Source organism: Girardinichthys multiradiatus, chromosome 19 (assembly GCF_021462225.1).
Source record: "Girardinichthys multiradiatus isolate DD_20200921_A chromosome 19, DD_fGirMul_XY1, whole genome shotgun sequence".
NCBI classification, from domain to species: domain Eukaryota; kingdom Metazoa; phylum Chordata; class Actinopteri; order Cyprinodontiformes; family Goodeidae; genus Girardinichthys; species Girardinichthys multiradiatus.
The window spans coordinates 34,141,388-34,169,305 of record NC_061811.1 but is presented as its reverse complement, the minus strand read 5'-3'; the positions used below and the strand labels follow the sequence as shown (position 1 = coordinate 34,169,305).

Sequence of the window (27,918 nt, the reverse complement as noted above, 5' to 3'; positions counted from 1 at the left end):
TCAAGACATATAAAGAACATTAAATCACAAAACACTGAACTAATAATGAAAACACCAAACAAAAACGAGCCCAGAGAAAAAACCTTAAGAAAGCAAGACCTTAAGAACAAACATAAGCAACACAAAAATGGTCAAAATACATCCAGAACAGAAAATCAAAACCTCAGGATAGTGATAGAAAGTCCTTGTTCAATGTAACATTTCCACAGTCAGTGATGTCATCTGCTGTTGTTGGTCCACTGTGTATTCTAAAGTCCAGAGTAAATGGAGCCATCTTTTTTTATTTTTTTTTATTCTCTTTATTGAGTCTTTTTTGAAAGCATACAAACAAACCGCAGTAAAACAAATAGGCAAACATAGAAAAGAGAACATAAGAATGGGAGTAGGGGGCAGGACGGGTCACATATTTGGACATTCATGTGTTTTTACTTGTTAAAATAGTCAATAAAAGTTGCCACATAACATAGAAAGTACCCATTTTGCCTTTCAACTCAAATTTTATTTTTCCTAATAGGACATGTTATATTGTTTCCTCTAACAGGTTAAAATAGGATGGTGGGTTTTTTTGTTTCCAATGTAACAAAATAAGCCTCCTGACTAGAAGTGTCACAAATGCTAATATTGTTTTCTGTTTATTCAAGCAGTTGGCCGTAACAGGAGCAACACCAGATATGCAGAAATTGGGTCTGAACTTAAATATGTATGGCAAACCTGAGACAACATCTGAAATATCTTTGTCCAAAACGTAAATATATTTGAACAACTCCAAAACGTATCAGCCAATAAGGCTGGTTGGTCCCTGGCCACACTGATCACAGGACAAGTCTGTCCCAGGCAACATGTTGGAAAGCCATTGCTTGGATAAATGTAGTCTATGTAGGACTTTGAACTGCAGTAGTCTGTGTTGAGCGTAGCTTGAGGAAGAATGAACATTATCCTGGGGCCTTGGTTCATTGATGATCAGTGATGAGGTCCTTCTGCCAAGCTTCCCTCAGGTAGTGAACTGTGGGCAAATATTCCATATCAGACAGACCATTGCATACATTGGAAATTAAGTCTTTTTTCAGCTGGTCTTCTGAAAATAACAGAATTCAGCTCATGCCCAGAGGGTTGACTGGGGAAAACAAAATCATCTCTTTTTTTTTTTACAAAACTGCAGACTGTAAAAATTTTTAAATAGTCTCATTTATCAATATTGTACATATCTCACAATTAGTCAAAATTAGCAAAGGTTCTATGAATAAATAAATATTGAACACCATGTATCCCTTTTAAGTTTCTGTTGATTATTTGAGGTTCCAATGAATGATGGAACCTATGATTACAAACATATGATTATATATTATTGGGACCAATACTTTTTGAAGATCCAGCTCTTGCAGTGGACTTAATTTAAAGGTTACTTTATTATCAAACTTTATGTGTACTTTGTTTGGCTGTGGCCTTTATATAACAGGTAATTACGTTAACATAAATCTTTATGTGCTGTATCTCATATTGTATTAAATATATTGTATTGAATATCTTGATTTTCAGAATCAGAATCAGCTTTATTGACAGGTTTGTACAGACAGACAAGGAATTTGACTCCGATACACTTTGTTCTCAGAGAGGATTTTTTATTTATTTATTTTTTGTTTTGGTATACAGTACAGACCAAAAGTTTGGTCTGTACTGCACAAAGTCCAAAGTATTTAGAAGCACAGCAACAGTTTTCTCTTATATGAATCCAAATTTACTGATGCTGAAACCTTTTGCTAATTCTTTGTACTGTAACTCTGTAATAATAACTACAATCCTGAGAGTTATTGTCATAGTTCTCTTTTTGTTTGGCTCAATTTGATCGCAGCTGCATTGCAGAATTTCAAGTTAAATGCAAAGAAGTATTTTTAATTTAATTTAATTAAAATTCAAAGATTGATCCCCGAGGGGAAATTAGAAAAGTCAGCATTGACATTTTCATGTTATACCCAAACTAAACAAAACTGCAGTGTTTGACTTAATCAGAAATTAAGATAAGAAGCTTGTCTCCAAACTGGACTTTTTCTCATTTTCTTTAATTTGGGCTATTTAAATTTTGAGAGTTGGGGAGAACTTATTACTAGAACCCCTCTTTTACAATCCAAATGCTGATAAATGTTTCAATATTTTATCTCTTAGTAATCTGAAATCACCTTGTGTATCTTTGTACTCATATGTATTCCTTTAATCTTTAAACCCTAAGAAATCAAACAAGGAGACTTGAGTTTGAGCCAACTATCCTCTTACTGTTAAGAGGGCCTTTATTTCTTTTCTTTTCCTAAAATAAAGGATTTTACTTGTCTTGATTCCGTTACAAAAATCCTAACCTTGGTTCCAAAACTAAACTCTTCAACCCCAATCTGTGTTCCCCAGAGTAGAAAGTTTTGAGTATTATTGCATTTCAAAGCCACCAAATGACTGGAACTCATCATTGACTTAGATCTATTTTAATAAGTAATCGGTCTACCTTTAATTAAATATTATAATTTTATGGACCCAAAATCTATGGCTTACAGGCTTCAGGAGTCCAGGAACCACAAGTTGAGTACTACTGCATTGAACAATGGTGTTAACTTTCTGCAGAGATTGAAGGATTGGCTAAATATATTATTTCTGCTTGGACAATAATCAGATTTAAAATTATTAGTTCACAGCTCCTAATTTACCTCAGATCATATTTACTTCTAACCCAGTTCATAAGAAGCTTCAGACAAACATTATGCTAAAAAGCCAAAAACAAAACAAAAACCAGATCTGTTTTAAAATAAAGAAAAAGCATGTTTAAAAAAACTTGTTACTGTGGTGGAAAATAACTCCACGGTTCTGAAGGCCTTTTCATGCAGTCTTTTAGGAAGCATGAGATTAGTTTAATTTTTGTGTGGTATCACTGTCCAATCAGATTCTTTCTAAATAACCCAATTTTTCATACTCATTTTAAAGGTTTGTTTTACCAAGGGAAATGTGTTTAACAAAACCAATTACTCTCAAAAGTTTTAAAAGTTTTTATCTGGTGATATCTTAGAAAACAACTAGTGTTTTAATATTTCTATGCAACACAGAACTAATCAGGTTTCTCTTTCCTTCTCCAAAGTGAGAAAAAATAAACTGCAGAACCAAACCTTTCATAGTTTTTGTCAGGACCTGATATAAGGTACAGTGTAAATCAACACGCTGCATGAATCAGAAGAGGGAAGAAAAAAACCTAATATAACCTCTTCCCAGCAGCTGCTGTGAAAAACAATGAATTTGTACTCTCCATAAGCGTAAGTTAGCACTTGCGGACAAAAACTGCACCAAACTTTAAGTACTGTGTCAGAGACTGTATGAAGACCATCTGCAGTAGAACTAAGCCTGTTTTAATGAGGTCTCTACCCATTAGATTTATGGAATGCAAAATCTGACAACAGAAAATAATATCTGAAGGAGAAACCCATCAGGTTTTACGCATGCGCTGGGTTTTAAAAATACTCCTTCATAAGATCTGTCCTGAGAATAACATAGAAACACATGGTTACTGCTGAGTTTTGGAGATGTTGTAACTTCCTCTGCATTTTCATAACTTTTAATAACTATAATAATTGACCCTGAATATTCCACGACGAAAGAGAACTTGTTTCTCTAAAAGAATTAACCAGAAAGTATCAAATGAGTTAAGTTATCACCCTTTTAAAGATACTTTTCTAACCCTAAAATATTATTTTAACCCGCTATATCTGTCCACGTCAAGCAAGCGTCACATGAGCAGCGGTTAATAAGCGTTCTTCATTGCAGAAAATAGGAAAAGATTTATGCAAATGTGTGTGTGTTTGTATGTTACCTCCATCAGTTTCTAAATCGCTCCACAGTCAGACTGTCAGGCACACAGTCCTCTATCAGTCCAAAAAACAACCAGGTCCTTCCCAGGTCTGTTGGTGAGACATTCAATCATTCTTTGTCCACTTTAACTTCTCCAGGAGGGAGAAAGAATAAACTTTGCTCCGGTTTCTCTTCTGCCCGCACAAGATGCTTTCAATATACAGGTCCTTCTCAAAATATTAGCATATTGTGATAAAGTTCATTATTTTCCATAATGTCATGATGAAAATTTAACATTCATATATTTTAGATTCATTGCACACTAACTGAAATATTTCAGGTCTTTTATTGTCTTAATACGGATGATTTTGGCATACAGCTCATGAAAACCCAAAATTCCTATCTCACAAAATTAGCATATTTCATCCGACCAATAAAAGAAAAGTGTTTTTAATACAAAAAACATCACCCTTCAAATAATCATGTACAGTTATGCACTCAATACTTGGTCAGGAATCCTTTGGCAGAAATGACTGCTTCAATGCGGCGTGGCATGGAGGCAATCAGCCTGTGGCACTGCTGAGGTCTTATGGAGGCCCAGGATGCTTCGATAGCGTCCTTTAGCTCATCCAGAGTGTTGGGTCTTGAGTCTCTCAACGTTCTCTTCACAATATCCCACAGATTCTCTATGGGGTTCAGGTCAGGAGAGTTGGCAGGCCAATTGAGCACAGTAATACCATGGTCAGTAAACCATTTACCAGTGGTTTTGGCACTGTGAGCAGGTGCCAGGTCGTGCTGAAAAATGAAATCTTCATCTCCATAAAGCTTTTCAGCAGATGGAAGCATGAAGTGCTCCAAAATCTCCTGATAGCTAGCTGCATTGACCCTGCCCTTGATAAAACACAGTGGACCAACACCAGCAGCTGACACGGCACCCCAGACCATCACTGACTGTGGGTACTTGACACTGGACTTCTGGCATTTTGGCATTTCCTTCTCCCCAGTCTTCCTCCAGACTCTGGCACCTTAATTTCCGAATGACATGCAGAATTTGCTTTCATCCGAAAAAAGTACTTTGGACCACTGAGCAACAATCCAGTGCTATTTCTCTGTAGCCCAGGTCAGGCGCTTCTGCCGCTGTTTCTGATTCAAAAGTGGCTTGACCTGGGGAATGCGGCACCTGTAGCCCATTTCCTGCACACGCCTGTGCACGGTGGCTCTGGATGTTTCTACTCCAGAGTCAGTCCACTGCTTCCGCAGGTCCCCCAAGGTCTGGAATCGGCCCTTCTCCACAATTTTCCTCAGGGTCCTCAGGTGTTTAGAGTTAACTCGTTGATTCAGATGATTAGGTTCATAGCTTGTTTAGAGACCCTTTTAATGATATGCTAATTTTGTGAGATAGGAATTTTGGGTTTTCATGAACTGTATGCCAAAATCATCCGTATTAAGACAATAAAAGACCTGAAATATTTCAGTTAGTGTGCAATGAATCTAAAATATATGAATGTTAAATTTTCATCATGACATTATGGAAAATAATTAACTTTATCACAATATGCTAATATTTTGAGAAGGACCTGTAAATCCAGTGTATCGCTCTTCTGGCTCTTGCAAACAGCATGGATCGTTGTCCATCTCAGTGGGTCCAGACTTCTTCTTAGCTGTGTTTTTTTTTTTCTTGTAGAAAGTCACACTGTTATTTTCAACAGGAAGGCAGATCTCTCTCTTTCAGGCCGTGCTGGAGAAGCGTCTCTGGTGTAGTAGCCATAGAGAAGGGCAGGTTTCTAAAATCCAGACTCAAAAACGCAGATGTTGAACTCAAATCCCATATATGTGTGTATTTGTGTGTGAGAGAGGCAGAAGAAAAGTTTAGTATAGGTTCAGATTTTGCACAAAGAAATATTATCAGTCAGTCAGTCAGTTGTCCACCTGCCTGTCACTTCCTTCCACAACATGAACTATACTCCTTTCTAAAACAACTTTCTTTTCGCATCTCTAATGTCCCTTTTCACTTTTACCTTCTTTCCCGACTGATCGCAATATTTAAGACAAACAAAACTTCCTTCAGGTAAGTTTTAACTCTTTAACCCCTTAATTGATGCACTCTGTGCTTTTTAATCTTTTCTTATGTTTTTTTTTTATTTTTCCATCAACTGTTTTACTTGAAACTTTTTAAACTATTTAACTTATTTACACTCAAACTTCCACGCTGTGAAAAACCAAACTTATCTTCCAAATTAAAGTATATTTAACACAATCATCCCCACTTTTTCCTTTCATTATTTTATAAATCAGAGTATGAAGAAGGAGACACCCCTGATGCCTCAAGGTTCCGGAACCATTTTTTTTTTTTACCCGTTCAGCGGCACGTCTGCCGACTGGCTTTTCTGCTTTATGAGGTGTAGAAAATTGCTAAAAACCACCCGCAAAACCCTGTGTTCTGCTTTATCCCATTGTTACCAATGAGAACCTCCCTGTCATTCCTTAACAGGGTAACCGGGCCCTCAGCTGATGTCCTCCCACTCGCAACTCTGGAACCTAATTAATTAGTTAGGAGATGATGGTTAATGTGTAATAAAAATAATAATATACATTATATCCTACAGAGCAACTTCTCACCCAGATATATTTGAAGACTAATAGTTCGGATCTAATCGTCCAGAAGCCGCAGGCAGGCACCAGAACTCCCCTCCGTAAAATGGAAGTGGACTGAGAACAACTCTCAGGCTGGCCAGGCGTCCGTGTCCCATCCTGCGGTCTCCTCTGGCACGTTAGATCCTGTTCGTGACGCTAAAATTGTTGTGGAATTTTCTTATCAAAGTGGGTAGAAATTGACTCATAACAAGAGAAAATCCGGACTTTGTCTTTATAAGTTTTATTCAAAGGCATTCAGCGTTTGAAGACCCTGACACTGAGGTTAGTCAGTGAAACAGAGCCCCGATCAACATTTACACACAGTATTTATACCAGAACATGACAGTGTTATCTCAACTTCAAAGAGTCTGTGTTTTACGACCCCAGACCCTTCTCGGGTTCAGAGGTGACTAGGTTACCTAGGAACAACCATCTACTCTCCCTGAGGCATCACCCTAACAAATGCCCTTAACCATTAAACTTCTGATAATGGCTTTTACAGCTTCCTCCTCTAACACAGATGTTCACTGGAGTGAGGTAAACCAAAGGTCATACACTGTGGAATGCTTACTGCAAGAATTTCCATCACAACGGACAAGTCCGCTGAGGTGCAGTCATTTGTGTACCTTAGGAGTTGCCTTAGGAAATACAGCCTCTGCTGGGCCTCCTTCTAAATATTGTTTATGTGTGAGGACCATTTCAGGTTTCAAGAAAAGGTGGTTCCTAGGAAGCGGAAGTGGATGGTAGAAAGTCCACCATCATCTCCACAGTCTTGAATGGGTTAAGTTCCAGGTGGTTCTGATCACACCAGTGTACCAGCCGATCCACCTCCTGTCTGTGTGCAGACTCAGCGCTATCCTGGATCAGTCCATTACAGTGGTGTCATCTGCAAACTTCAGGAGCTTCACAGATGGGTCCACTGAGGTGCAGTCATTTGTGTAGAGGGAGAAGAGAAGTATGGAGAGAACACACCCCTGGGGGGCGCCAGTGCTGATGGTTCTTGTGCAGGAGAAGATGCTGCCTAGCCTCACCTGCTGCTGCCAGTCCTTCAGGAAGCTGGTGATCCACTGACTTTGAGCTGGGTGAGCATCTGGTGGAGGATTGTGCTTTGAGGTGTTTATATTCTGTGTGTTAATTGTTTTGTGTGTTTTTTATTTCTACTATTATTACAATTACTATTCTTTATCTACTATAATTTCTATTATTATCTTATTAATGTCTGACCAGGTGGTGCACCTTTTTATTTACTTATTTTACAACATATACAGGTCCTTCTCAAAATATTTGCATATTGTGATAAAGTTCATTATTTTCCATAATGTAATGATGAAAATTTAACATTCATATATTTTAGATTCATTGCACACTAACTGAAATATTTCAGGTCTTTTATTGTCTTAATACGGATGATTTTGGCATACAGCTCATGAAAACCCAAAATTCCTATCTCACAAAATTAGCATATCATTAAAATGGTCTCTAAACGAGCTATGAACCTAATCATCTGAATCAACGAGTTAACTCTAAATACCTGCAAAAGATTCCTGAGGCCTTTAAAACTCCCAGCCTGGTTCATCACTCAAAACCCCAATCATGGGTAAGACTGCCGACCTGACTGCTGTCCAGAAGGCCACTATTGACACCCTCAAGCAAGAGGGTAAGACACAGAAAGAAATTTCTGAACGAATAGGCTGTTCCCAGAGTGCTGTATCAAGGCACCTCAGTGGGAAGTCTGTGGGAAGGAAAAAGTGTGGCAGAAAACGCTGCACAACGAGAAGAGGTGACCGGACCCTGAGGAAGATTGTGGAGAAGGGCCGATTCCAGACCTTGGGGGACCTGCGGAAGCAGTGGACTGAGTCTGGAGTAGAAACATCCAGAGCCACCGTGCACAGGCGTGTGCAGGAAATGGGCTACAGGTGCCACATTCCCCAGGTCAAGCCACTTTTGAACCAGAAACAGCGGCAGAAGCGCCTGACCTGGGCTACAGAGAAGCAGCACTGGACTGTTGCTCAGTGGTCCAAAGTACTTTTTTCGGATAAAAGCAAATTCTGCATGTCATGCGGAAATCAAGGTGCCAGAGTCTGGAGGAAGACTGGGGAGAAGGAAATGCCAAAATGCCAGAAGTCCAGTGTCAAGTACCCACAGTCAGTGATGGTCTGGGGTGCTGTGTCAGCTGCTGGTGTTGGTCCACTGTGTTTTATCAAGGGCAGGGTCAATGCAGCTAGCTATCAGGAGATTTTGGAGCACTTCATGCTTCCATCTGCTGAAAAGCTTTATGGAGATGAAGATTTCATTTTTCAGCACGACCTGGCACCTGCTCACAGTGCCAAAACCACTGGTAAATGGTTTACTGACCATGGTATTACTGTGCTCAATTGGCCCGCCAACTCTCCTGACCTGAACCCCATAGAGAATCTGTGGGATATTGTGAAGAGAACGTTGAGAGACTCAAGACCCAACACTCTGGATGAGCTAAAGGCCGCTATCGAAGCATCCTGGGCCTCCATAAGACCTCAGCAGTGCCACAGGCTGATTGCCTCCATGCCACGCTGCTTTGAAGCAGTCATTTCTGCCAAAGGATTCCCGACCAAGTATTGAGTGTACATGTACATGATTATTTGAAGGTTGATGTTTTTTGTATAAAAAACACTTTTCTTTTATTTGTCGGATGAAATATGCTAATTTTGTGAGATAGGAATTTTGGGTTTTCATGAGCTGTATGCCAAAATCATCCGTATTAAGACAATAAAAGACCTGAAATATTTCAGTTAGTGTGCAATTAATCTAAAATATATGAATGTTAAATTTTCATCATTACATTATGGAAAATAATGAACTTTATCACAATATGCTAATATTTTGAGAAGGACCTGTATATCACATAGTAGTCTAGAACTGCTCTCTCAGTCTCAGGAAGGCTTGATATTGTGTTATGTTTTTGAGGAGAGTTTTGTGCAGCTTGTTTAGAAGGTTGTTTCTTTGAGTCAGGTTGGTGTTTTCCTAGAGGGAGGTGGGGCCATGGTGTGTGTGTGTGTGTGTGTAAGTGTGTTTGGTGTTGTTTTATTCCTCTTCTTTTTTGTCGTTTTCATTTGCTTTTCTTTTTCAGGTGTCCAGGGTGACCTTTGTCCAAACTGGTTGCTTTACTCTGATTTATGGCAGTGTCTCTGTCAGCGGTGGTATGACAGGAGATGGCTGTTGTTCTCAGTAAATCACTCTCAAACCATCTCAGTATCTAATGGCAGATATGTTATTATTACCGTTACCATTTGAACAGAGTTCAAAAGAGCACAAATTGTTGGTGCACGTCTTGCTGGCGCATCTGTGACCAAGACAGCAAGTCTTTGTGATGTATCAAGAGCCACAGTATCCAGGGTAATGTCAGCATACCACCAAGAAGGACGAACCACATCCAACAGGATTAAATGTGGACGCAAGAGGAAGCTGTCTGAAAAGGATGTTCGGGTGCTAACCCGGATTGTATCCAAAAAACATAAAACCACGGCTGCCCAAATCACGGCAGAATTAAATGTGCACCTCAACTCTCCTGTTTCTACCAAAACGGTCCGTCGGGAGGTCCACAGGGTCAATATACACGGCCGGGCTGCTATAGCCAAACCTTTGGTCACTCATGCCAATGCCAAACGTTAGTTTCAATGGTGCAAGGAGCGCAAATCTTGGGCTGTGGACAATGTGAAACATGTATTGTTCTCTGATGAGTCCACCTTTACTGTTTTCCCCACATCCGAGAGAGTTACGGTGTGGAGAAGCCCCAAAGAAGCATACCACCCAGACTGTTGCATGCCCAGAGTAAAGCATGGGGGTGGATCAGTGATGGTTTGGGCTGCCATATCATGGCATTCCCTTGGCCCAATACTTGTGCTAGATGGGCGCGTCACTGCCAAGGACTACCGAACCATTGTTAAGGACCCTGTGCATCCAATGGTTCAAACATTGTATCCTGAAGGCGGTGCCGTGTATCAGGATGACAATGCCCCAATACACACAGCAAGACTGGTGAAAGATTGGTTTGATGAACATGAAAGTGAAGTTGAACATCTCCCATGGCCTGCACAATCACCAGATCTAAATATTATTGAGCCACTTTGGGGTGTTTTGGAGGAGCGAGTCAGGAAACGTTTTCCTCCACCAGTATCACGTAGTGACCTGGCCACTATCCTGCAAGAAGAATGGCTTAAAATCCCTCTGACCACTGTGCAGGACTTGTATATGTCATTCCCAAGACGAATTGATGCTGTATTGGCCGCAAAAGGAGGCCCTACACCATACTAATAAATCATTGTGGTCTAAAACCAGGTGTTTCAGTTTCATTGTCCAACCCCTGTATGTTCCCAAATGCAATGATGAAAACTTTTTCAAATGTTTTAGTCTACTTCCATACATGTCAACATATCATTTGTCTTGGGGGACGATTTTAACTGCCGGCTTGATCACTCCTCAGTAACACCCCTACATCATCACGGTGATGAAAAGAGATTAATTCCTTCATGTCTGAATTTGAGATTTCTGAGGCTTGTTGCTTTTTTTTTTTTAACCCATTGTAAAAGATTAATTCAGTTTTCTTTCCAGTTTACAACACATTTATGCAAACTGACTTTTTCCTGATCGGTAACACTGATTCACTCACTGGGTGCAGGTATGATGCTATTGTTCTACCTGATCATGCCCCAGTTTCTGTAAATATTAAATTTGATACTCATCCTACCGTGCGTCCGTTGTGACAGCTGACTACCCGCTTGCCATTGAATGAAAGCGTTGTTTCCTTTGTTGCATGACAAATAGACTTCTTTCAAGTTATTATTAGAGGGCCTGAGGTGTCAACCTCATTAATATGGGAAGTACTTAAGGCTTAAAGAGGGGACATTTATCTCCTAATTAAATTATGACCATCGGTTGAGAAGAAAGAAACCTTCGATGCGTCGTATACTTCATAGTTTATATTCAATATCTCCTTCCTAGACCTTATACAAGAATCGTCTTTTGTTACAAGCTGAGTTTGATGTGCAAACAACACAACATATAACTGAGATACTGTATCAGTCTGGCACCCAGTTTTATGAACATGGGGACAAGGCTGGTTATTTATTCATTGAAGGTCTGTTTCTGGTCAGATCTCTCCGATTCAAACTACCCACGGGGTCACAACTAACCCAGCTGAGATAAAATTGGCCATCAAAGACTTTTATATGACACTGTACTCCTCAGAACGTACTCCTTTTATATGAGATTTTTTCTTTTTTTTTTAAACTGTGTCCTGTCTGGCAGAGTAGTGCTCAGAATTGTTGTCTGAGTGCCAAGAAAAAGCCCAACAGATTTACTTTCAGTGGAGCATTACAGCTAATGCTTTAAAGCTCTGCTTGATAGTTATAAAAAGAAACTTTATTAGAATCTGCTTTGGGATTATTTCAGTTGTTACGGACACAAAGACAGAAATTAAAAGGAAAAAAAAAGAAGCACGAAAGAGAGAAAGGGTGGGCAAAAAGGAAAAGGGGGGAGAAGGAGAATAGCATGGAGGAAAGAAAGAAAGATGAAGAGAATACAAGATAACACCCTGCTTGCTTCTACACCAGCTTTTTTACCGAAAAGTGCACCGTACTTATGAATGCAAGATGTATTTAGTGGTAAATCAGATTCTGATTCTGATTCTGATTCTGATTCTAAATGGGGCTCAATATAGAACATTTGTGTATCTGTTAACACCTGAATCTAAAGACCTGTGGGTCTGAGTGTGAAAAGGCCTGTGTATACAAGGTTTCTCCATAAAAATATGCAATAATGAGTGTGAGGAGCCGCAGACCTGCCCCCCTGGACCCGAGACAGACATAGAGGAGATCTGAGCCACAGATATCCAAAGGCCCCCCAGAGCTCAGGAACCCCAGGAGAACCACTGCTGGGGCTACTGCAATCCCCCCAGAGAAGAGCAGAAGGAAAGTCCCAGGGGAACCATCCAGCAGCCACAGAGCAGTAGCCCCAGGGAGCTGCATTGACGAGCCCACAGACCCTACAGGCAGCCATCTACGCCCGAGCAGATCCAGCCATGGACCCAGAGACCTGAGACCCCGGCATACTCCCCAAGCAGAGGCCCGACAGAGCCCAGGGGTCCAGGCCCCGGCAAGCAGCCACCACGAGTGAGCCAGCACACTCCAAAAGCACCCAGCCCTGGATACTGAGAACCACAAGTACACCGGTGGGCAGAGATGCCAACCACCGGCAGGTAGTGTGGCGGGGAGGGAATAGGCCCCACATTTGACACTCACTCACTCACACTCCCCATACATACTCTATACTCCCAGGTCCAGGTGCCAATACCCTATAGAGACAATCAGCCCCTGGACCCAGGAGGTGGTCCCCTTCCCTCTAGGGGTGGAGGGGGCTATATCAGATATTGTTAACTTTTTTCCAAATTGGACGTCCCTACCATTGATCAGGAGTTGGCTCATAATCTTGAGGGGCCTCTTGCTATTTCGGAGCTTACTGAGGCAGTTAAGTCTTTGTAGGGTGGCAAATGCCCAGGTCCTGATGGGTTCCCTTGTGAGTTTTATGAAAAGTTCTGGGATAAACTTTCTCCGTTGTTGTTAGAGGTATATAATGAATCCTTAACCTGTGGGTGTCTACCTCAAACTCTTCATTCAATTCAGTTCAATTCAATTCCATTCAGTTTATTTATATAGTGCCAGTTCACATTTCCATCTAAGAAAACTCTGCAGATAGCACAGAGTCAGTGACTTGCAGCATTCACTCCTCCTGGATGAGCATGTAGCGACAGTGGACAGTCCCTTGCATTGACTTTGCAGCAATCCCTCATACTGAGCATGAATGTAGTGACAGTGGAGAGGAAAAACTCTCTTTTAACAGGAAGAAACCTCCAGCAGAACCAGGCTCAGTATAAGCGGCCATCTGCCACAACTGACTGGGGATTTGAGAGAACAGAGCAGAGACACAAACAAAAACACAGTAGCACCGATCGAGGAGTACTTTTTATGAAAAAGAAAGGTAAACCGTTAATGGTAGTAGTTCCTATAGTGCCTTTATCTAGGACAGAAACACAACTAAACTGATGAACTCTGAGCCAGTTTTCAAGTCTAGAGTATGAAAGAAAGCACATACAGTTAGTCATAGTAAAAGTTCAGCCAGTAGCTATGTCTAGGAGAGACAGGGTCAAACATTGAAAGACGGGGACAAGTGTATCATCTGTAGAAGGAAAGCATTAAGTTGTTGGCAGCAGTAGCTTGGCCAATGTCCCCCTCCAGGAAAGTACCACAGCTAAACACAGAGCCAGGTCAAATGTAGCTTCTTGGAAGAGAAAAAAGATAGAGAACATAAAGTTAAAAGCTGAAATAACCTCAAATAACGCAAAAATAGTAGTATGAGAATGTAGTAGAGTGAGTGAAAGTGATCATTATGTCCTCCAGCAGCCTAAGCCTGTAGCAGCAACTACAGAGATAGCTCAGGATAACCTAAGCATCTCAAACTGTAAGCTTTTTCAAAAAGGTTTTAAGCCCAGCCTTAAAAATAGACAGGGTGTCTGCCTCACAGACTAAAGTTGGGAGCTGGTTCCACAGAAGAGGAGCCTGATAACTAAAGGATCTGCCTCCCATTCTACTTCTAGAGACTCTAGGAACCACCAGTAAACCTGCAGTCTGAGAATGAAGTGCTCTGTTAGAAATATATGGAACAATCAGATCCTTGATGTACGATTACTCAAGCAATTATTACTCTTCTCTCTAACAAAAAAAAAAGGAAGGATCCCCTGCTTTGTTCTTATCATCCAATAGGTTTGCTGAATGTCGACTTTGTAGTGAGTAACTCTGAGGACCCGAAATTTCAGCAGGACACAACAGGTAAGATTCAAAAAGTTTATTAAAAGCTCTGGATGTTGTCAGGCAGGAAATCCCCAGCGGCAGGCTCAGGAACCTCTGAAGGCAGACAGATTAGTGGCTGAGCAGGAAACTGAGAATAATGTTAAACTCAGAGAGAAAGTCACTAACCTTCTCAGAATCCGTAAGGGAACCAGGAAGCTGATTTTCGGATCCTCAGAGTGTTGACAGGGCAACAGCTGTGAAGTGTCCCACAGATACTTGGGTTTACAAGCCCAGTGACTGAGCAGATTGTGGTGACCAGGAAACAGAAACTGGGTCAGAGCCGTGAGAGCAGATAAGGGCAACGGATTCCGAGGGAGAAGCTTGAATCTGGGTCCAGGGTACAGAAACAAAGTTATGCATGGGAAGGCAGATTCAGACTGACAGATCCAGGGGTTAGGCAGGGAGGGTTGGTCAGGAGGCAGAAGCAAGGTCGTGTCCAGAAATCAGAAGCCAGTGAGGTATCGGATGTGGGCAAGGGAGAGCAGGAAAATCTGTGAGGCAAGAAACAAGATCAAATCAGGCAGGTGGACATGGAAGGAACACTGGACACTACTCACACAAAGGCTTTCGAAAATCTGGCACTATCTGTCTGTAGGTGTCCTGCTTATAAAGCCAGATGCACAGGTGAAGCGAGTGAGGTCTGAGTGGGAGCAGACTTAGAAGGCCACTTCCGTCTTAATCACTCAACACGACAGGGCAGTCCTTTGAACCCATTATTATTTGTTTTAGCAAGTAAGCCTCCTTCAGTTGTGCTTAGATCTAATTCAGTATTACAGACGTCAAGAGGATTCCTTTTTTTCCTCCGATCTTGTGTATAAAAAAAGACCTTGCTCACTGGTCATTGCTTTGCCTGTTTTTGGTTGCCTGGATTAACTATATTAAAATCAATTCCCTCCTGTGCTTTTCCTACCTATTTAGTTTGTCCCAATTGTTCTTTCATGGTCTTTTTTTGTCAATTAGATTACTACTATTACTACTATTTTAGATATTACTACCTCGAATATTAAACGTTTTAGGGTTTGACTTCAATCGCATGGCTCCTCCCCACCAGACTGGCTTGTGTATGGAAAGCAACTCTGTGAAACTTGTTTCTTTGCCAGCCTTGCAACACTCACAGTTACAATCTTCAACCAACCTTTATATGTCTAATAGGATAGTCAATGCATCCTTAAAGATCTGGGTGCAATTTAGGCATCACTTTGGCCTCCTTCTCTATATGTTCCCAAAGCAGCCAACCATGCTTTTCAACTTCTCTCAGTGATGCAGTATTTCTGTCATGGAAAAAAATTGGGCATTTCAAGACCTTTTGATAGATGACATTTTTGGGTCCTTTCAGCGGATTTAGGTTAAGTTCGGTCTGACGTGACAACAATTCTTTAGGTACTTACAGGTACATAGTGTTGTCTGATGTACTTATCCAGCCTTGCCCAGTTTTCCTGGGAACTCATCTTTAGACGTCTTTTTAAAGCCCAATCTTAGATTGAAGAAGGCAGTTTCTTTTATCTGCAATCAAATTACTCTACTTTGCCCACAAACTATGGACTCTATGAAGTTACAGTGGGAGGAGGACTTAGGAGAGAGTATATGAGAAAATCATTGGTCACAAACCTTGTCACTAGTGCACAAATCCTCTGTCTGTGCCAGGCATAGCCTAATTCAATTCAAATTTGTGCACACTATACTAATACTAATGCTTGCCTGGACAATTTTTATACCAATGTTTCACCTGCATTGGGTCACAGTCATGTTCTAGGGTCCAGTTCTGATTTAGATTAAATTTATGCTCTCTTCCTGATTTCTTATTTTTTTGCATGTTTGTCACACTTAAGTGGTCAGGTCATCAAACAAATAAAAATGTTAGTTGAAGTCAACACAAGTTAACACAAAATGCAGTTTTTGAATTATGTTTTTATTATTAAGGGAGAGAAAAATCCAAACCTACATGGCCCTGTCAAAAACTGTGGTGAAAACATGGAACATTAACTTTTCCAGGAGTGGCCGGCCGACCAAAATTACCTCAAGAGGGACTCATCCAAGAGGTCACAAAAGACCCCACAACAACATCAAAAGAACTGCAGGCCAGTGTTCATGTCTCCACCATAAGAAAGAGACTGAGATCAAGTTTCAAGACGAAAACCACTGCTGAGCAAAAAGAACATTATGGCTCGTTTGTTCCAGAAAACGTCTTGATGATCCCCGAGACTTTTGGGAAATGCTCTGTGGAATGAGAAGACAAAAATTTTACTTTTTGGTAGGTCTGTGTCCTTTTACATCTGGTGTAAAAGTAACACCGCATTTCAGAAAAAGAACATCATACCAACAGTAAAATATGGTGGTGGTGGTGTGATGGTGTTGGGCTGTTTTGCTGCTTCAAGGCCCGGAAGACCTGCTGAGATAAATGGGAACCATTAATTCTGCTATCTACCAAAAAATCCTGAAGGAGAAGTTTCGGCCATCTGTTCGCGACCTCACGTTGAAACAAACTTGGGTTGATCCAAAACAATGATCCAAAACACAGCCCACCTCTGAATGGCTGAAAACAACTAAAGTTTAAAGAACTTGGAGTGGCCTAGTCAAAGTCCTCACCTGAATCCTATTGAGATACTGTGGCATTACCTTAAAAAGGTTCTTCATGCTTGAAAACCATCCATTGTGGCTGAATTACAATTTGGGAATGAGTGGGCCAAACTTCCTCCACACTTGCACTCAATGCAAGTAATCGCGAACACATGATTGCAGTTGTTGCTGCTAAGGGTGGCCCAACCAATTATTAGGTTTAGGGGGTAATCACTTTTTCACACAGGGCCATTTAGGTTTGGATTTAATTTCTCTCTTAATAATAAAAAACATATAAAAACTGCATTTTGTGTTTACTTGTGTTGTCTTTGACTAATATTTCAATTAGTTTGATGATCTGAAACACTTAAATGTGACAAAAATGCAAAAAATAAGAAAGGGGTATTTACTGATGCAGATGGTCTAGCATTTTCCTCAAGGACCCTCTGATACATGGCCAAATTCATGGTGGATATTATGATGAGCTCCAGTTCCGGCTTTCTTAAGCCATGACACATCCAGCTCTGTGCTTCACACTCTTTTCCTGGAATGGTGTGTTTCAATCACACCAAATATGTCTCCTGTTATTGTGTCAAAATGATAAAATTTTAGAGTCGTCTGTCCAGAGAACATTATTCCAGAACTTTGCCCATGTTCTCTCTGGTAAACCAGAAATCAGTCTGACCATTGTGTTTTCTTAGAGAGCAAAGGCTGTTTCCATGTGTACCTCCCATGAATGTCAAATTTGTGCAGTCTCTTTCTGAGTGTACAGGTATGCAATTTCATCTCAACAGTAACAAAAGCCTGCTGTATGTCCAATGATGACATTTTAAGTTTTTTTTTGGAGTCTTCTTTTACCATCCTGAGGCCCACTTTGAGGATGAACTTGCTTGGATTGCCAGATCCAGGCATGTTGGCAGTTGTTTTGTAAGTACTCCTCTTGAAGATGTTTTTTCATACAGCGAAATTGATTATTTCAGATTATTTTGAAACCTCTTTAAATCCCTCACCAGACTGCTACAGTATTGCTGAATTCTGGGGGTATTGGTTATGCAGTTAATGATTTATAAAAATAACTAGAAATTCTGGAAGGAGGAGAACTTACAGAAAACAAGTGAGACCCCAGGGGGATGGATAAACAAACAGTGTAGGAAAGAAATAAAGGAAGAATCTGAGGAAGGAAGAAAACTGACAGGCGTATAACTGCAGGGAAGGTGAGCAGTGGCATGAAAACCAGATGAGACAAATTGACAGAATGCAGTGCAGCTTTGAGTTCCTGAACTGAGGAGATTAAGGAAAATGACTAATAAACATTAAAGTGAACCCTTGGGGATCTACATAGGACACAAAAGCTTCTAAACCAAAACCTAAAGTGTAATGCTAAAATAGAATCCTAAACTAATACACAAAAAACAGAAAAAGAGAAAGAACTATGAATCATATAACAAAAGAGTGAACAATGCTCGGAAGTCCATAAATAGCAAAAATATTAACCACAAAATGACTAACAAAACACAAAGACCCACAGATCTTGACACATGCTGCTTGCATTTAAATGTCGTAATACCCCTTTTTGTTTAAGTGTTTAAGGAAACATTAGTCTTCCGTGCTACCTCAGACGTTTAATGCAAGAGGGTTTGTTCTGTCTTACTGTAGCGACTAAGCCCTTTGCTTTAACCAATTGCTAATGGATTGTTGGTAGTTTTTGATTTTACGTGCACTCAGTGGGTCTGAAGATTACAGTGTGTGTCTCTAGTTTGTCATTTAAAAAGAAGCACCTTTCTTAAGGAAGTTCCGATAACATCAGCAAGCAAGCGCATATCAAATAACTATAACATACTGAATATGCATTATAGAGAGTTGGGGTTTTAAAACTACCCCATCTATCTTCGTCAAGTGGAAGATATTGTACTCAGCATCAGAGAAAAATCCTCTAAACCTTCACCATGAACCATTAGGAAATGCAAACACAGTAATTGTCTTATATAATTGTCAAATATCATGGCAGGGGGATTTAAAAAGAAACTTTCACTTTATTCAAGAACCCTTCATGACGACTACAAAATCGAGGCACGTGACGTCGCCTGGTACGGCGGAGCCGGGGTCTCACCCTGGAGCCAGGCCTGGGGTCGGGACTCGTCGGAGAGCGCCTGGTGGCTGGGTTGCTCCTCGCGGGACCCGGCCGGGCCAAGCCCAAATGAGAGACGCAAGACCATCCCCCAGTGGGCCCACCACCTGCAAGGGGAACCGTGAGGGACCGGTGCAAAGAGGATTGGGTGGCGGACGAAGGTGGAGACCTCGGCAGCCCGATCCCCGGATGCTTAGGCTGGCTCTAGGGATGTGGAATGTCACCTCGCTAGCGGGCAAGGAGCCTGAGCTTGTGCGGGAGGTCGAGAGATATCGACTAGAAATAGTCGGGCTCGCCTCCACGCATAGCGTGGGGTCTGGAACCCATCTCCTCGAGAGGGTCTGGACTCTCTTCTACTCTGGAGTGGCCCACGGGGAGAGGCGGCGGGCTGGGGTGGGTTTGCTTGTCGCCCCCCAGCTCAGCCGTCTCGTGTTGGGGTTTACCCCAGTGGATGAGAGGGTCGCATCCCTGCACCTTCGGGTTGGGGAGAGGTCTCTGACTATCATTTCAGCCTACGGGCCGAGTGGTAGTGCGGAGTACCCGACCTTCTTGGCGTCCCTGTCGGGGTGCTAGATAGTGCCCCTCCTGGGGACTCCATTATTCTGCTGGGGGACTTTAACGCCCACGTGGGAAATGACAGTGACACCTGGAGAGGCGTGATCGGGAGGAATGGCCTCCCCGATCTGAATCCGAGCGGTGTTTTGTTATTGGACTTCTGTGCTAGTCACGGATTGTCCATAATGAACACCATGTTCAAACATAAGGGTGTCCATCAGTGCACTTGGCACCAGGATACCCTAGGCAGGAGGTCACTGACCGACTTTGTTGTCGTATCATCAAACCTTCGGCCGCATGTTTTGGACACTCGGGTGAAGAGAGGGGCTGAGCTGTCCACTGATCACCACCTGGTGGTGAGTTGGATCCGCTGGGGGAGGAGAAAGCCGGACAGACTTGGCAGGCCCAAGCGCATAGTGAGGGTCTGCTGGGAACTTCTGGCGGACCCCTTGGCCAGGGATGTATTCAACTCTCACCTCTGGGAGAGCTTTGACCAGATTCCGAGGGATGTTGGAGACATAGAGTCCGAGTGGACCATGTTCTTCGCATCTATTGTCGATGCTGCTGCCCGTAGCTGCGGCCGTAAGGTCTGCGGTGCCTGTCGCGGCGGCAGTAAAGGACGCTGTCAAGCTGAATAAGGAGTCCTATCAGCTGTGGTTGGCTTGTGGGACTCCTGACGTGGCTGACGGGTACCGTGAGGCCAAGCGTGCCGCGGCCCGGGTGGTGGCAGAGGCAAAAACTCGGACCTGGGAGGAGTTTGGTGAGGCCATGGAGAAGGACTACCGGTTGGCCCCGAAGCGATTCTGGCAAACCGTCCAGCGCCTCAGGAGGGGGAAGCAGTGCTTCGACAACGCCGTTTACAGTGGGGGTGGGGAGCTGCTGACCTCGACTGGGGACATTATCGGCCGGTGGAAGGAATACTTCGAGGATCTCCTCAACCTTGCCATCACGCATTCCGTGGTGGAAACAGAGGCTGGGGACTCGGGGTTGGACTCTTTCATCACCCAGGCTGAAGTCACCAAGGTGGTTAAAAAGCTCCGTGGTGGCAGGGCTTCGGGGTTGGATGAGATCCGCCCTGACTACCTCAAGTCTTTGGATGTTGTGTGGCTGTCATGGTTGACACGCCTCTTCAACATTGCGTGGCGGACGGGGACAGTGCCTTTGGATTGTCAGACTGGGGTGGTGGTCCCCCTACATAAGAAGGGTGACCGGAGGGTGTGTTCCAACTACAGGGGGATCACACTCCTCAGCCTCCCTGGTAAGGCCTACGCCAGGGTATTGGAGAGGAGAGTCCGGCCAATAGTCGAACCCCGGCTTCAGGAGGAGCAGTGTGGTTTTCGTCCCGGCCGTGGAACACTGGACCAGCTCTATACCCTCTACAGGGTACTCGAGGGTTCATGGGAGTTTGCCCAACCGTTCCACATGTGTTTTGTGGACCTGGAGAAAGCATTCGACTGTGTCCCTCGTGATGCCCTGTGGGGGGTGCTCCAGGAGTATGGAATCAGGGGCCCTTTACTAGGGGCCATCCGATCTCTGTACAAGCGGAGCAGGAGTTTGGTTCACATTGCCGGCACTAAGTCGGACCTGTTCCCGGTGCATGCTGGACTCCGGCAGGGCTGCCCTTTGTCACCGGTCCTGTTCATAACTTTTATGGACAGGATTTCTAGGCACAGCCAAGGGCCGGAGGGGGTCTGGTTTGGGGACCAGAGGATTTTGTCACTTCTTTTTGCAGATGACGTGGTCTTGCTGGCCCCCTCTAGCCAAGACCTACAGCATGCACTGGGGCAGTTCGCAGCCGAGTGTGAAGCGGCTGGGATGAAGATCAGCTCCTCCAAGTCCGTGGCCATGGTTCTCTACCGGAAAAGGGTGGCTTGTCCTCTTCAGGTTGGAGGGGAGTTCCTGCCTCAAGTGGAGGAGTTTAAGTATTTCGGGGTCTTGTTCACGAGTGAGGGAAGAATGGAGCGGAAGATCGACAGACGGATCGGTGCGGCTGCCACAGTAATAGGGGCGCTGTGCCGGTCCGTTGTGGTGAAGAGAGAGCTGAGCCGAAAAGCGAAGCTCTCAATTTACTGGTCGGTCTACGTTCTTACACTCACCTATGGCCATGAACTTTGGGTCATGACCAAAAGAACAACATCCTGGATACAAGCGGTGGAAATGAGCTTCCTCCGTAGGGTGGCTGGGCACTCCCTTAGAGATAGGGTGAGGAACTTGGCCATCCGGGAGGGGCTCGGAGTAGAGCCGCTACTCCTCCACATCGAGAGGAGCCAGTTGAGGTGGCTCGGGCATCTATACCGGATGCCTCCTGGACGCCTTCCTCGGGAGGTGTTCCAGGCACATCCCACCGGAAGGAGGCCCAGGACACGCTGGAGGGACTATGTCTCTTGGCTGGCCTGAGAACGCCTTGGGCTCCTCCCGGAGGAGCTGGAGGAGGTGTCTGGGGAGAGGGACGTCTGGGCGTCTCTGCTGAGTCTGCTACCACTGCGACCCGGTCCCGGATAAAGCGGAAGACGACGAGTACGAGTACTTTCACTTTATTATACCATCATTAAATGGAGAATCACAACTTTACACTGTATTCAAAACTTCCACTTGTCATAAAAGCAACATTCCTCATTCTAATTCACTCAGCAAGAAGGAAACTATACACTGTCTCTAAACAGACTTGGTCTAAGTTTGCAGAGACAATTATTCTGTTGCAAAACATAATATACTGTAGGTGAGACTGCATCACCTCAAATGGAAATAATGCCACATCTCGGGGGTCGCTCTATGCTACAGTGGTCCAGAATTTTCTAAATTCAGAAATATCCCTTTACTCAAGCTATGATCTGAATGCCAACATCAGTAAAATCTGACCTTGGGGAAATTAGTACAAAAGTCGAAGTACAAAAGAGTTTCAATGGTCATCTTATTTGTTTGGGGTGACGGTGGCTCAGGTGGTAGGGGTTTGTCCTGTTGCCAGTTCAAATCTCCGTTCCGTCCGCCTCAGTCATTGTGTCCTGGGGCAAGACACTTCACCCGCCATGCCTGCTGATGGTGGTCAGAGGGATCCGTGGGATCAAGCTCTTCCGGGAATGGTCGTGTGCAGGAAAAGTTCGCCTGTGAATGAGTGTGTGCAAGGCTGTTCGTGTGTTTCCCTGCGATGGACTGGCAACTTGTCCAGGGTGTACCTCGCCTCCCGCCTATAGACTGCAGGAGATAGGCACCAGCTTCCTTGCGACCCACTATGGAAGAAGAGGTATAGAAAATAACTGACTGACATGACTGACTGAAAATATTAAAATGTATTTTCCTCACTTTTTATTGGGTGGTTATATTCCTCTCCTATTGTTAAAATTTATAGTCAATATTCACATTTCCAAATATGTTAGGGGACTATGCAGGCTATTCAAGGCTTTCCTAATTTTTTCATATTACTGTAAATTCATCAAGGAACTAATATAAAATTCTGATTTGTGTGGTCAGATCATATTTTTTGACAAATTAAATAAAATGTCACACCAAATGCTTTTCAGCAGTAAAGCTAATTCTTCTTATAGTAGCGAAGTCTACACAAGTCATACTGATACACACAGACATATTTGTACACATTGTGTAATGGTTTCATTATTTTTACTATTTGCTAATGTATTTAAATGGAAATCCAGAAACAATCAAATGAAATTGTTTTCACTGCAAGGACAGCAAAAAAGGGGGACATTTTCTAAATTTGCACATGTTAAATCAAAAACACAAACCCTAAATGGTATGGTAGTTTCATTTTACTGCACAGAAATTCAGAAAGAAATGCATTAAATAAAAGTTAAAACTTGGTTTGCATGTCATCACATAAAAATAAGCATTTGATCCCCTTCATCACAACCTGAATTCCATCTCCCGCAGACTACCTGTCCATGTCGCACAAATCAACAAAGTAATCGTTTAAAGATATTCCTGACCTTAACCTGTGCATATAAAGCACAACAGCCCACAGAATCAATTTCTTCATTTTCAACTTCTCCACAACCACAGACAGACCAAAAAGCAATCAAATGACATCAGGGATAAAATGGTGGAAAAGTGAAAGGGCTCTAAGAACATCAGCTGCTAGCTTGGTGAGGAGGTGACAACTGTTGTTGAAATGGAAGAAATATAAAATGACCATCGATCACCCTCGGTCTGGATCTCCATGCAAAGTCTGGATGCTTGGAAAAAGAGTAATTGTGAGTATGACCCAAAGAACACAATGTCACCTGTCGAGTACAGGCGTGAAAAACATCATGCTTTTGGGGTTATTTTTCTGATAGGGGTACAGGACGATGTCACCACATTGAGGGGCCAATGAATGGTGTAATTTATTGGGAAATCTATGCAAACACCTATAATGGATCATGGATCAATCCTCTGGGATGGCAGTAACGTCAGAGACTCTACTAAGGCAATGGAGTGGCTGAAAAGGAAGCACATTAAGGTCATGGTGGCCCAGACAAGCTGCAGACTTCAATCCGTCAGAACATCTGAAGAGGGAACTGAAGCTTTAAACTGCCAAGCAGCAGTCAAAAACAACCTAAATGGCAGTTTCCTACAGAGGAATCAAAATCCTTCCTGAGATGCATAAAAAGCTGGGCACTAGCTAGAGAAAACGTTTTAGAGCTGTTCTTGCCTAAAAATGTGTCTCCAATTTATAAGTATTTGTGGATATTCTCTCTCAATAAAACGCAGACTGTGCTTTTGTTTTTCCTAAATCTACCCATGAAAGATGATTAAAAGGTCTCATACAAGAACACAATCATACTGAAAAATGGAAGAGCATCGAAATGATATATCAAGCTGAAAGTAATGGACTGCACCAGTAAAACTGTCCCAAATGACGCCACGTCACTGAAAAATCTAGTTCGCATCAACTATAATGAAATAATGAGCCACGCTGTCATTATAGTATTAAGTAAACGTGTGTCATGTCATAAATACTATTAAAACTTGATGATGAAATTAGGCACACGAAATTACATAAAAACTGTTCTCCTTCTACCTTATTTTTTTCTAAGGAGAAACGGATCTTACCCCAGGCTGTTTCTCTGATGAACATTTAATAGAGAACCAAACAACCTCATACTGATGTCGCAATTCCACCTTGTATCTGTATATATTGTATATATGTATTTAAGGACATAAAGATATATGCAGACAAAAAACCCACAGTTTGTTGTATGTACGAACTTGGCAGTAAAGATGATTCTGATTCTGATCTGGATTTTAAGGGTTAAGCTTTGGAGTGGTTACGAAGGCGCTCTTATGAAAACGTAATGCAAGAATATAAAAGAGTAGCGTAAATACCAATACATTTCTACAAAAACCTAAATAAAAAAATAAAAATGATTTGACAAATTACTTATAAATTCACAACGGAAATACCAAGCTGAGGGGCGGGATTTATTACCTGTTTTCAAAATAAAGGTTTCAGGCCACGGTTGCGCATTTCCGTCGCCTTAACGTCACTTCTGGACGTCAATATGCAGCTCGGTGCGGCGCTGGGAAACAGCCGCTGAAATGATGGAAACTAAGTAGCCAGCAAAGCCCACCTTTAGCGAACACCCTCTGCGTTGCCTCCAGGGAAAGGGTAGAACTGCGTCGATAAGAAGGATCCCCGCAGACTGACAGCACCCCGGGTGGTTATCCCCCGAAGCGGCGGACCGCCTGCCTCAAGCAGCCATTTTTTGTGAGAGAATGTACGGGGCGACGCGGTGGGCCTGCTCGGGCTCCGGCTCGGGCTCCGGCTCCGGCTCTGGCTCTGGTAGGAGCTTGTTGATGCTCACAACTGCTCTGCTGCTCTCGGCCGTCGTGCTGCTCTCTGGACTGCCGGGTTTCACCGAGGCGAAGGAATGCGACAAACCATGTATGAACGGACAGTGTAACACCGCTACAGGCAGCTGTGTGTGTTTCCCCGGCTGGGTTGGGGACCAGTGCCAGCACTGCGGAGGGCGATTCAGGTACACACAACACAGAATAAAGATGTTCTATCTCTGAGGCTGGTTTAGGGTGAGGACATAAGCCTGTTTGCTCTTATTAAGCGGAGCTGTGCACACATTAGAAATGGTGCACCGGTTCACTACTACTACTTCTGCAAAAGCAGCTTCGGTCACTACTATACACTGACTGGTGAACTACTGTATAACTTCAATGATTATGAGAGAAAATGTGTTTAAAAGTAACTTTGCTATCCCTTTGATCACAGCTGGTGCCATGTTTTCTTTCAGTTCCTTGTGTTTGCAATATGTGACCAAATCATCTGGACATAATTTAACACAACAACAATGCTTTTGCCTGGAAATTATCTTGATTAATTATCCCAAAAAAGGTTTTTAAAACATTTATGTAGACTGTTAGTTCACCAAACACACCATGCCTTGCAAACCTACTAAAATCTGAACATTGTGACACTTGTATTCTAGCAATACTTTCTACAACCACTTATTACTTCAGTTACAACTGCAAGTTCTGGGTGAATGTTTATCAGCTTTGCACGTCCAGAAACTGGAATTTGTCTTTGTACTATTGCTCAAACTCAGTCGGATTGAATGGAGAGTTTTTGTGAACATTAATTATTAATTATTTCCACAGATTCTAGATTGCGTTTAGGCCCGGGCTTTGACTGGGCTCTTCTAACACATGGATATGCTCTGATTTAACCCTCCTATTCTTGGCTAGATATTTACACCAGTGGGGCGGCTGTGGCTCAGGTGTTAGAAGTTCGTCGTGTAACCGGTGGGTTGCTGGTTTGATCCCCCACTCTGTCTGTTCAGTTGTTGTGTCCTTGGGCAATTGCTGCTGATGGTGGTCAGAGGGCCCAGTGGCGCCTGTGTTTGACAGGCTCACTTCTGTCAGTTTGCTCCAGGGCAGCTGTGGCTACATTGTAGCTCACCACTGTCAGTGTGTGAATGTGTGTATGAATGGGTGAATGACTGATTGTAGTGTAAAACGCTTTGGGGTCTCTATGGACTTGATAAAGTGCTATACAAGTTCAATTTGCCATTTATGTTTAGAGTTGTTGCTGAAAGGTGAACCCCCATTCCAGACTCAAGTCTCCTGCATCATCTGAAAAAGTCCCTAACAGCATTGCCCCCTATTAATCTTCATCAGTCTTTCCATCAGCTCCTAACCCACATCATGATGCTGCCACCTCCAAGTTACGGCGTCGGGATGGTGTAGTCAGGTCATTTGTAGTGCCAGTTTTTCTCCATATTTTTTAGAGTGCCTGACTAATAGATAGATTCTCCCACCTGAGCTCCTCCAGAATTACCGTTGGCCTCTTGGCTGTTTTGCTGAATAATGCTCTCCCTGCCTGGCCTGTTGGTGTAGGTGGATGCCCAGGTCTTCGCATAATTGCGGTTGTGACATAGTCATGCAATTTTTGAACTGAAAAGCTCTCCATAAGAGGGTCAAGAGTTGACTTTAAAAAATTTTTTTTTTTGTTTTAAAGAAATTGTTTAACCGTGTATCCTTCTTAATTTCTACTTCACTGCAGCAAAGGGCAAAAAAATGATTTGTTAGTTTTTACATGTGCTAAGCTAAAATGGTTTGCAGGTGTAACTCCAGAAAAAGATGATATTCCAAAGCATTGACCGCATCAGGGAGGCTAAATCTATATGCAAATATTTTACTTTGCCTTTGCTCTTCCAAATGATTATTCGATTACATCCATTATTATTTGGTCTCTCATAAAAAACCCCAACAATATACATTGAAGTTTGGGGTTGTAACATGACAGTATAAAAAAGTTCAAGAGGTATGAAAACTTTTTCAATGCGCTGTGATGATGTGAAAAAGTTTGTCTAATATTAAGTACACTCAAAATAAGACATGTACACAATATTTAAAACCCAAGAAATGAAAGGAATCATACATTCTTTTACCATGAGTATAAATCAAGGTCAGACAATATTTAGATAATGATAAAGGCCTTCCGCTGCCACTGAACCATGTGGAATCAGCTGCTGGTTACAGTTAATAACATGATGGTAAATACAGGACACAGTTGTAAATTGTACCAGTATAGGATGCATAACGCAGCAGTCCCATTTTAGCGTCCTTTCACATCACTGTGGTTGTGCTTTCACTGGGCAGAAAATAATCTGCATCACTTGTTGACAGCTTCACTTAGCCTAAATCACTGATGATCATATTACTGGCCGCTTTGGATAGGATTATGCCTGTCTGCACATCCTGCCAAGATGACACAAAGAGGCAGTAAAGTAAAAGATGAACTTTTACCCTCACTCACTTTCTCTGGGCTATGAATTGAGCTGTACATGGAAGCTAATCTTCCTGATTGGCATTGGGTTAGCAGGTCCGTACAGCTAAGTGATG

General features: G+C 42.7%; 1 protein-coding gene and 1 long non-coding RNA gene across 8 annotated transcripts in view; one reads left to right on the top strand and one right to left on the bottom strand.

The window, feature by feature from the left end:
* Window positions 1–275: 275 nt before the first annotated feature.
* On the bottom strand, window positions 276–25,130 carry LOC124856021. 2 transcript variants are annotated; one of them, XR_007035215.1, is made up of 4 exons: window positions 24,992–25,130; window positions 22,429–22,796; window positions 14,457–14,821; window positions 276–1,003 (listed from the first exon to the last, which is right to left on the bottom strand). It is a non-coding gene; the product is annotated as an uncharacterized LOC124856021 (long non-coding RNA). The 2 variants fall into 2 exon arrangements; XR_007035214.1 differs by lacking the exon at window positions 22,429–22,796 and having other exon boundaries at window positions 24,992–25,129.
* Window positions 25,023–27,918, top strand: part of atrn (attractin) — a 184,306-nt gene continuing 181,410 nt past the window's right edge. For 2 of the 6 annotated variants that reach the window (XM_047346206.1, XM_047346205.1), the window contains exon 1: window positions 25,027–25,541. In XM_047346206.1, coding sequence (XP_047202162.1) covers window positions 25,279–25,541 — 263 coding nt within the window. In that variant the 5' untranslated portion in view covers window positions 25,027–25,278. Of the gene's footprint in view, window positions 25,542–27,918 lie in introns of all 6 variants that reach the window. The other 4 variants (XM_047346207.1, XM_047346209.1, XM_047346208.1 and 1 more) reach the window with 4 other exon arrangements.